The sequence below is a fragment of the Bison bison genome, unplaced genomic scaffold, assembly GCF_000754665.1.
Source record: "Bison bison bison isolate TAMUID 2011002044 unplaced genomic scaffold, Bison_UMD1.0 scf7180017864135, whole genome shotgun sequence".
Classification (NCBI taxonomy): domain Eukaryota; kingdom Metazoa; phylum Chordata; class Mammalia; order Artiodactyla; family Bovidae; genus Bison; species Bison bison.
Window position 1 is genome coordinate 4,996,968 of NW_011494707.1, and position 11,787 is coordinate 5,008,754.

At 34.7% G+C, this 11,787-nt stretch overlaps 1 protein-coding gene across 2 annotated transcripts in view; it reads right to left on the reverse strand.

Moving 5' to 3' along the window:
- The window catches only part of LEKR1 (leucine, glutamate and lysine rich 1), a 209,445-nt gene that overhangs the window by 127,543 nt on the left and 70,115 nt on the right, over positions 1-11,787 (reverse strand). Inside the window, exon 4 of one of the 2 annotated variants that reach the window (XM_010839868.1) lies at positions 7,470-7,645. In XM_010839868.1, the coding sequence (XP_010838170.1) occupies positions 7,470-7,645 (176 nt within the window). Of the gene's footprint in view, positions 1-6,637; positions 6,782-7,469; positions 7,646-11,787 lie in introns of those variants that run through there. The other variant, XM_010839869.1, reaches the window with a different exon arrangement.

Below are 11,787 nucleotides of genomic sequence, written 5' to 3' on the forward strand. Positions count from 1 at the left end.
ATGAAGTGATGGGACCAGATGCCATGATCTTCGTTTTCTGAATGTTGAGCTTTAAACCAACTTTTTCACTTTCATCAAGAGGCTTTTTAGTTCCTCTTCACTTTCTGCCATAAGGGTGACGTCATCTGCATATATGAGGTTATTGAGGGTCGCAAAGAGTTGGACACGACTGAGCGACTGAACTGAACTGAATGACTAATGATGCTAAACATTTTTTCTGTGCTTATTTGCCACCTGCATATCTTCTTCAATGAAATTTCTGCTCATGTATTTTGCCCATTTTCTAACTGAACTATTTTTCTGATGTAGAGCTTTGAAAGTTTAAAAAAAAAATAAATTCTAGATAAAAGCCCTTTGCCAGATATGTATTTTCTCCAGTCTGTAACTTGCCTTTCCATCCTTTTAACAGGGTCTTTCACAGAGGAAAAGTTCTTAATTTTGCTGGGGTCCACTCTATCAGTTTTTCCTTTTATGTATATGCTTTTCAGTCTAAGAATGCGAGGTTACAAATATTCTCCTTTTTCCCTAAAAGTTTAATAACTTTATCTTTTACAGTTAAAATTATGTTTCATTTTGAGTTAATTTTTATATAAGGTATGAGGTTCAGATCAAAGTCTTTGATACCCAGAACCATCCAGCCTTTGTTGAAAAGGCTAGACTATCTTTCCTCTGCTGTGCATCCTTGTCAAAAACCTTATCACTCTTATCAAGAACCACTTGGGCTGTACAAAACAAATAAATTACAGGGATATGCTGCAAAACACAGGGAATATAGTGAACTTTTTATAATAACTGTAAATGGAATATAAACTTTAAATATTGTGAATCACTATGTTATATACCTGAAACTATATATAATATTGTACATCAACTATATCTCAAAAAAAATACCTTGTTAAACATATTTGTATGGATCTAAATAAATACATACACATATATATTTAGTTTCAAATTTTAATTATGAAATAACTGACATACATCACTGTATAAGTCTCAGGTATACACTATGATGGTCTAATCTATACTTATTGTGAAATGATTACAATAGGTTTAATAATATCTATAGTTTCATATAGATACAATAAAAAGAATAACAATTTTCTCCTTGTGATAAGAACTCTCAAGATTTACTCTCTTAACAAATTTCCTACATATCATAGAGCAGTGTTAAACTTTAACAGTCTTACTTCAACTCCCCTTCTCCCTCCCCTCGATCCCACATCTGATAACCACAAATCTAATCTCTTTCCTATGCATCTGGTTAGTAGCTTTTCTTGTTTATTTTTTGTTTTTTTAGGTTCTACATATAAGAAGATCATACAGTTTTTATCTTTCTCTGGCTTATTTCACTTATCATAACCTCTTTAAGGTCAATTCATGTTGTTCCAAATGGCAGGATTTCAGTTTTTATGGCTGAATAATATCCAATTATATAAATATATATGGGCTTCCCTGGTGGCTCAGAGGTTAAAGCGTCTGCCTCCAATGCAGGAGACCCGGGTTCGATCCCTGGGTCAGGAAGATCCCCTGGAGAAGGAAATGGTAACCCACTCCAGTATTCTTGCCTGGAGAATTCCATGGACAGGGGAGCCTGGCGGGCTACAGTCCATGGGGTCTCAAAGAGTCAGACACGACTGAGTGACTTCACTTCTTCTTCATATGTATTTATATAATTTATAATATCATAATATATAATATTATATGATATATAATATTGTGTTATATATATCTCACAATTTCTTTATCCATTCACCTATTAACAGAAACGTAGGTTATTTCCATGTCTTGGACATGTTTGCATGTATTGTAAATAATGCCACTATGAACAAGGGAGTACAGATATATTTCGGAGTTAGTGTTTTCATTTTCTTTGGAGATATATATATATATATATATAGAGAGAGAGAGAGAGAAAGAGAGAGAGAGAGAGAGAGAGAGGCTTCCCTGGTGGCTCAGATGGTAAAGCATCCACTTGCAATGCGGGAGACCTGGGTTGGGAAGATCCCCTAGAGGAGGGCATGGCAACCCATTCCAGTATTCTTGCCTGGAGAATCTCCATAGACAGAGGAGCCTGGTGGGCTACAGCCCATGAGGTCACAAAGAATTGGACATGACTGCACGACTAAACCAGTACACCACATATATATACATATATTTAAACTATAGGTGAAGAGCATTAATTTTGTTCCATTATTTAGGAGAAAATCTACAAGACAACCAAATGAACATTTCTGTAGGATAAGTGAAAATCTAATACAACAGAAGGAACATAGACTTTAGAATAAAAAGAATAAAATAATAGAAGCTGACATATCTTGATTTTTACTGTCATAGGCATATTGTGGTGTGTGTGTGCATGTGCATTTTACAGATGATGACAATGAGGTCCAGAGATTTTGTAAGTGGTAGAGTCAGTATGTGAACTTTGGCTCTCTGACTCAAGAGCCCTGCCAGTAGGATTTCTGAGTGCGTGCTAAGTTGCTTCAGTTATGTCTGACTCTTTGCAACCCCATGGACTGTAGCCCAGTAGGCTTCTCTGTCCATGGGATTCTCCATTTACCTTTAAATATTTGGGATTCCCTGATAGTTCAGTTGGTAAAGAATCTGCCTACATTGCAGGAGACCCCAGTTTGATTCTTGGGTCGGGAAGATCTCCTGGAGAAGGGATAGGCTACCCACTCCAGTATTCTTGGGCTTCCCTTGTGGCTCAGCTGGTAAACAATACACCTGCAATGCAGGATCCCTGGGTTGGGAAGATCCCCTGGAGAAGGGAAAGACTACTCACTCCAGTATTCTGGCCTGGAGAATCCATGGACTGTATATTCCATGGTGCCGCAAAGAGTCGGACACAACTGAGTGACTTTCACTTTTATTTTTTCATACATATTAAAGTATAAACAATTATATATTTTTTAAAGTAAAATGTTAAAAATTGTTAGTTTTGCAGCTGAAAACATGGTTGTTATAATAGTTATCTGTATTTGTCTAAATTTAATCCTCAAAATTAAGTAAAAAATTTAGGAGTACTTTATTATCATACACAATTCACCTCTAAAGGCACACATCATATAATAAAATTAGCTGAAGTTGTTATACAGTTAGGATGCTTTCTTTTCTCTAACATTTAATGAAAAAAAAATTAAAATACACAGAAAAGTTGGAAGTATTGAACCAAATATACACAACACCTAGATTCTTCAATTAACATTTTACTATATTTGCTTTATCACATAGCTACTCATCTATTCAACTTACATTTTTATGCATTTCAAGATAAGTCAATATATTTGATTCCCTAAACACATTATTAACTAGCATTAAATATAGATTTCTAATTTTTTAATGGAATTTTACCTATAAAGAAACGCACAAACCTCAAATGTATCATTAGATTAGTTTTGAAGAATGCATCCATAGTGTAACCCAAACCTCTGTCGAAATAGAAAGCATTACTGTCACCACAAAAAGTGCCTTCATGTCCCTTTGAGTCAATCTTCCCCTCTGAGATAACTAGTGTTGCTTCTGTCTTTTTTCCCAACTGTAGATCAGTTTTGCCTATTCTAGAACATCATATAAATGGAATCTTACAATATGCAATTATTTGTATAAGTTTACTTTCAGGCAGCATAATATTTCTGATGCTTATCCAGGTTACTGCATTACTATAGTCCATTTTATATTCCACTGTTTGTTCAGTTGTTGTTTATTTTTACATAATCCATTCTAGTGATGTACTTCTAGGCTTTTACCATAAGGCTATTTTGAATAAAGCTTGAATAAAGTTACTGAATATTTTTATGAACATATGCTTTCATTTGCGGGACATGATAAATTCCAAAGAGAAGAATTTCAGTGTTATCAGACAGACGTATCTTTAGTTTTATTAAAAAATTATCAGATCTTTTTTCAAAGTGACTATAGCATTTTATACTTTGATCAATTTGTATGAAAGTTTTTTTTTTTTTGGTATGAAAGTTTCCATTGCCCTGTTCACCAAAATTTGCTGCTGTCAAGTCTTTTTCACTTTAACCTAGTGGGTATGTACAGGTATCTCACTGGTTTCAATTTGCATTTCCCTAATGACTCACAATGCTAAGTACCATTTCACGTCCTTATTGGTCATTGGTATATCTTTTCTTGTAAAGTGTTCTACTCAAATCTTTTAGGCATTTTTGATTGGATTGTTTGTCCTTTTACTATTGACTTGTAGGTGTTCTTTATGTAATCTGGACAGCAGTCCTTTGTCACAGATTTTTTGAATATTTTCTATCTGAGATTTACCTATTCATTTTCCTAATGTATCTATTGATGAGTGGAAGTTTTTAATTTTGATGAAGTCTAATTAATCAATTTTTTTTGGTAGTTCTTACTTCTGTCCTCTGAGAAAACTTTATTTACTATCAACTCATGAAGATATTTTGGTGTTCCTTGTTTTAGCTTTTATATTTAACTCTGATATATCCTGAATTAATTTTTATGTACAATGTGATGTAGGAGTCAAAGTATATTTTCCCACATCAGTATTTAGTTGTTCCAGCACAATTTTTTGAAAGACTTTCTTTTCCCATTGAATTGTTTTGGTGCCTTGTCAAAAGTGAAATGGTCATATCAACAGGTGTCATTTACAAGGCTATTTTGTTTCACTGATCTATTGTTGATTCATATGCCAGTATTACAGTGACTTGTTTACTGTGATTTTATAATAAATCTTAAGTTGGGTGATGTTAATTATCCATTATTATTAGCTTTTTAATAGCTTTTGGTGTTTTAGTGGTTGATGTAGAGATTATACACCCTTAACTTCTTAGTCTACATATATTGAATACTGCACCATGTCACATAAAATACAAAAGCGTGCAACTATATGGATCTATTACCCCATCCTTCTGTTCTTTATGCTCCAGTTGTCATGTTAAAACTTAAATGAAAATACTTTATGAGCCCCAGAGTATAGTGTTATAATTCTTACTTTAAATGAGCGTAGACATTTTTCAATTTAAAGGAAAAAGGAATTTCATATTTACTGATATTTATTACTTATAGTATATTTTAATCCTTTCCTGTTCATTTTTTTCAATGTATATCTCTCTTCTTCAAATTGAATAATTTCAATTGATCTATCTTAAAATTCACTGATTCTTTCTTTGGTAATCACAATATGATATAAAAGTCTATCCAGTAGATTTTTTTTTAAATTTTATTTTATTTTTAAACTTTACATAATTGTATTAGTTTTGCCAAATATCAAAATGAATCCGCCACAGGTATACATGTGTTCCCCATCCTGAACCCTCCTCCCTCCTCCCTCCCCATACCATCCCTCTGGGGTAAACTTCCCAGACTTCTGGGTCGTCCCAGTGGACTAGCCCCAAGCATCCAGTATCGTGCATCGAACCTGGACTGGCCTCTCATTTCATGCATGATATTTTACATGTTTCAATGCCATTCTCCCATTTAGATATTATATTTTTAAATTCTTGACTTTCCAATGTTTAGTAGTTTTTTGCTGAGATTTTCTATCTTTTCATTCATTATTAGCTTATTTTCCTCTATGTCACTGAATATAGTTAATGGCTGATTTGAAATCCTAGTCAGTTAATTATGTCATCTAGTCCAGTTCAAGGCTGGTCTGTATTGACTGTCTACTCTTGAGTATAAGGCATCTTCTCATTTCTTATCCTAAATGCTGTGGATGTTATGTTATGGAGATGCTGGATTCTATTATGCTCCTCTAGAGTATTGATTTTTTTTTTTTTTTTTGGTATTGCTTTGTTTTAGTGGGCTTCCCCAATGGCTCAGTAGGTAAAGAATCTGCCTGCAATGCAAGAGACATGGTTTCTATCCCTGGGTCGGGAAGATCCCCTGGAGGAAAGCATGACAACCCACTCTAGTAGTCTTGCCTTAACAAGTAGTTAACTTGGCTGAACTCAAATACTTAAGACTGTTTCCCCTTAGGGTAAGTAGCAGTAATGTCAGTTTAACCTTAGATGAGCTGTTTAAAGTCTATTTCAGGGATAAGCCAGAGATCTGGGAAGAATTTATAAGCGAAAGTTGAGCTCTCTTTCTATCTCTTTTTGAGGGTATCCTCGCACTTCTCAAAGCTAGGGCTGCCTTGATAGCTGTCTACAAGTTTTCAAACCAAAAATACAACAGATTTTATCAAAGTTTTAGCTTCCCTGCATGGATTAGATTGTACACTGCCCTCAATCTAAGTCATTTAATAAACACCAAAACAAACAACAACAACAAACAGGGAATTCAACCAGTGCTATTCTCTTCTTTTAGATCAGTTTTAAATTGATAGCAAAATTAAGCAGAAAGTACAGAGAATTCCCATGTACTCTCTGCCCCCGACATATGCATGGCTTCTCCACCATCAACATCCTGCCCCAGAGTGGTACATTTTTTTACAATTAATGAACCTGCACTGGCACATCATTATCATAAATCTATAATTTACATTACACTCTCAGTGATGTAGTTCTATGGGTTTTGACAAAATGTATAAAGACACATATTCACCATTATAGTAGCACACAAAATAGTTTCACTGCTCTAAAACCCTCCATGCTCTACCTATTATCCTTCCCTCTTATCCTGGCAACCACTGATTTCTTTACTATCTCCACAGTCTTACCTTTTCCAGAACATCATATAGTTGGAATCATCCAGTGTATGGCCTTTTTAGATTGGCTTTTTTCAAACAGTAATTAGCTGCTGCTGCTGCTGCTGCTGCTGCTGCATCACTTCAGTTATGTCCGACTCTGTGCGACTCCACAGACGGAAGCCCACCAGGCTCCCCCATCCCTGGGATTCTGGCAAGAACACTGGAGTGGGTTGCCATTTCCTTCTCCACAGTAACAGACCTTCTTTCAATTTTTCTTCTTTCAATTTCAATTGAAAGTGAAAAGTGAAAGTGAAGTCGCTCAGTCGTGTCGGACTCCTAGCGACCCCGTGGACTGCAGCCCACCAGGCTCCTCCCTCCATGGGATTTTCCAGGCAAGAGAACTGGAGTAGGGTGCCATTGCCTTCTCCACAGTAACAGACCTTCTTTCAATTTTTTTTAATGTTTCTTCCATGTGTTTAGACTTGGTCACTCTCCAGTGTTCTCAAGTAGCAATTTTGTCCAGAATTTATAGTTGTTATCTGTGGGAAATCTGATCTAATTAGATCTAATCTGATCAGTCATTAACAGAAGAAAAAGTTTTAAAATACAAATTTGTACACTTAACAGGGATAACCAGACTTCTAGTCACTGTTCAAGACTGACATATCAGAGCTTATCTTAGATCAGGCCTATAATTATTGAATTTTGGGACTGGAATAGATTTTAATGGTCATCTAAAGAAATAATAGGTTTAAAATTAATCATAATTCCCATCACATAAAATGAAATATCATTATTCCATTACTTATGATGTGCAATTTACAAAAGAAGGATGGTTATATTTTAAATATATTTAACAAACCTGTCAAGGCTGTTTCACTTATTGATTTAATTTGTAGAAAAACTTCTCTCTTCAGTGAAGTCCAGTTTTTAAAATGATCATATATTTCATTTTTAATGCTGTTTAGCTCCCTTTTAGTAAAAGCAAGTAATGCAAGAGTCTTAGTCCAGAAATATTTGTATTCCATCAATCTCTGACTGTAAAGTAGTAAAGAAAAAATTAGGATTTAAAAAAATAGCAGGCATAATAACAAATATTTTTTAAAAAAATTTCTTTGAAAAATGGTTTTACAGTAACCATATAATCTACAGTTCAAATGGAGACAATTTTGAAAGTGAAAGGAGGTGCTATCTACATTATGCTGAGATAACATATAAATGGGATATTCCAGAAAGACAGGTAATATGATCATCCCAGTTCATTTCCACTGTGTTATTATTTTCAACTATAAATAAAGATAGCTAACTATCCTCTTATAATTAACAGCAAACATTTGAAGAAAATTAAGTCAAAAGTGACTCAGTCACTGAGCCTAAAAGAGAATCTCAAATTTGTAGACAACATTCTCCTGTGCTATGGCCCTACAGGCAGTGTAAAACATGGGGTAATAATAAGTGAAACCTTTTAAGTGACTGATCCAGTGCTTCTGCTTCATCAAATGCCACAACTCAAAGTAACCACATATGTTTTGCCATCCCAATGATTTTTATTACTTCAGATGTCCTGGCTAACGTTTACCTAACAAATCAAGCAAGATGCAGACAGATCTGAGTGTTATCAGAAAAAGAAGAGGACTGAAGCCATGGCAGTTAATTATTTTGTTAATATTTATCTCTCTAAGTAGACTAAGACCTATTACGCAGAGAGTGTGTCTGTCTTGTTCATCAGTCTCCCTAGCACTTAGCACAGTACCTACCACATAGTATATACTCAACACATACTGATGAATGAATGAATGATTGAAAAAAAATCACTCAGTTGAGGGATAAAGAAGTAAGAAGTAAAGAAGTACTGAGGACAAAATACTGGGCAACACCAGTATTTATGGGAATAAAACAGAGTACAATCTCTCAAAGGAGATGAGATAGGAGCAATCAGTGTGTCAAAAAACAAACAAAAAAAACAAACCAAAAGGATAATGTCTGAAAGGCCAGGGGTAAGAGAATTTAAAGAAAGAGTAGTGGTCAGTATTTAAGTCCTCAGATAAAGGCTAAAAAGTCCATTATGTCTGGTATTGAGGAGGCCTTTGGTGATTTCAGCGATATCAGGTAGGAAAAGACTGAGCAGTAAAGCAGAAATGAGGAAATAGTTATGCGGTACCAGCAATCAAGAACCTTGACTGAGGCAACAGGAGAGAAAGAAGAAAATCCACAGTAGAATAGTTTGTTAGGATGGGAGACATCGGAGTGTGTACATAGCTGAGTAGGAGTGCAGTCACAGAGACTAAAACACATGCAAGAGATGTGATCACCTCTTGTGCAAAGAGCTAGAAAGGACAGATGTAAAACAAAGGCTGAAAGATTAGCCTTTGTTAGGAAGAAGGGTGGTGTCATTTTGTGTGGTCAATTACTAAGGTCCATGTGAGTGACCAAAAGCCACAGGGGATCCTCAATCAGCATGCAGACCTCAGAGCTAAGAGAGATGTTGATTTCAAAAAAAAAAAGAAATCAAAGGAAAGGGTGGGGTGAGGGAGGGATGGATTGGGAGGTTGGGTTAGCAGATGCAAGCTATTACTTTAAAACAGATAAAAATAGCACAGGGAACTATATTCAATATCCTGAGATAAACCATAATGGAAAAGAATACAAAAAAAGAATGTATACATATATATATAGGTAATTGAGTCACTTTCCTTTATAACAGAAATTAACACAACACTGTAAATCACTCAAACCTCATTTAAAAAAAAAAAAATCAAAGAAAGGGTCCATATAGATCACTAAATCAAGGGGCCCAATAGTGAGAATGGGGTTTTGAACATAAAGCCAGTAAGTGGTAAGAAAAAGAGACAAGAACTACGAACTAAGTAAAGATTAAGGGACTAATGGGCCCAATGTAAGGTGCTGGGAGCAAGCAATGTACCTGGGGGTCAAGGCCTAGAGAGATATTTAATAGAAGAAAGACTGGATGTGGATGCATGTGCTTCTGCAGGGAAAAGGGCAGGAAACAGAAAATTCAACCTTCTTAAATAAGAGCATTTCCATCACATTTTGTAGAGCCTAGATCTTACATGATCAGTGTGGATAGAAGGATGGCTTTGGTCTAAAAGATGACTACAAAAATCAGGTTTAAAAGTGTGTACTTATTTGTAGATTGAGAAAAATCATTACAAAAACAATTGTAAAAGTTAATAAATCCCATCAATATCACAAAATACCGAAACAGGATATAACTTTTAAGTAACAGCTCTATAATACTTATCGCCTACAATTTTTGGCTACATGCTTTACAAGCACCTTTTCATATGAGAACCACTGTATAATAATACTTTATGCAGAGAGAATATAAAAATTATACAGCTTTTCATCTAGCATGGCCATTAGTTTTATTTTCAGTGGTAATTTAGAAAGATTCTTTTAGCTTTATAGTCCATTATTGGAAATATCATTTAAATATTAAGCATTGTAAAATTTGGAAAAATCCTTACGAAAACCTTTCATATATGATAAATTTTTGGAATTTCAAGTTTTATCAGAAAATGACATCTTAAATTATATTTGAAATGATGAAACTCATAAACCAGTTTATCTCAGATGTCCTGAAATAGTATACCATGATTCTATGCTATATTCAGCAATGTTAGCAGCTTTTGTCAAATCAGCAAGAAACTTAAATCTTTCTCCCCAATGTATTCAAATTTTGAACTCCTCTTCATTGAATGGATTACAAAATAATCCAAGAAATTTTACTGAAAATGTATCTCTTATGACATAATCTAAAAAGAAGTTAAAATTTGTTTCTTCATGACAGAATAATTTCTATTGTTTAAATTGTTCATCTTCATTGCTTTTATTTCATTAATTTAAAAAATTTCATATACACCCTGATTTTTAATCTTCAATGTCTTGCTTGTGTAATTAAAGCAGTCTAAAATGTCTTTCTAAATGGCAGTTACAATGTATATTCCCAATTTGACTTTCCCTTTCAGATCCTCCAAATGCCAGTGACTATCCCAAAGTAAGATAAGGGAAATCATAACGCAGAGACAGAGTTTTTATAATTTAAATTTATCCTACAATTTAAAACCAACCTACTTTTGCCAGGGGCACTACCAGAAACTTGGTGGCGGGGGGGCTTTGAAACGTAAGTATCATTTGAGTCACAGGAAATATGCCTGTATTGATAACTTTCAATTCTCTTCATGAAATATATAAGGCAAGACACATAGCTGCTGAGAGATAAGTAGCACAAAGAATTTTAAGCAGAATATTGAAGATTTAGAATAGTATGGGGGAAATTGAGGACCTGGTGTTTAACAACCTATATGTAGGTATAAAGATGAGGATTTTAAGGGTAAATAAGCAGCGGTAAAAGTAGCTGGAGTATTGGTAAAGTCCTTTATAAAGAACAATTGAACATGAAAACAAGATGAATTTAGATCCTTACTTTACATCATTCACAAAAGTTAAAATGGATCACTGACTTAAATTTAAGACCTAAAACTCTAAAACCTTTAGAACAAACTCCTGGAAAAAATCTTGTGACCTTTGGTTAAGCAGAGTTCTTAGATACATTACCAAAAGCACAATCCATAAAAGAGAACATTGATTAAATTGTATTCCACTGAAAATAACAACTTTCGTTCTTCAAAAACACACAATTATGAAAATGAAAAGATATGCCACAGTCTGGGAGAAAAATTTGCAAATCATATTTCAAATAACAGACTTGTACCCAGAACATACAAAGAACTCTTACAATCTGATAACAATAAAACCAACCAGTGAAAAAACGGACAAAATATTTTAATATATTTCAGCAAATAACCATACAAATGGTTAATAAACACATGAAAAGATGCCCAACACCATCAGTCATTTTGGAAACACGTATCAAAACACAATGAAGTACCATTTCACAGCTTCTAGAATGGCTATTTCTTTGGAAGGAATGATGCTGAAGCTGAAACTCCAGTACTTTGGCCACCTCATGTGAAGAGTTGATTCATTGGAAAAGACTCTGATGCTGGGAGGGATTGGGGGGCAGGAGGAGAAGGGAACGACAGAGGATGAGATGGCTGGATGGCATCACTGACTCGATGGACGTGAGTCTGGGTGAACTCCGGGAGTTGGTGATGGACAGGGAGGCCTGGTGTGCTGTGATTCATGGGGTCACAAGG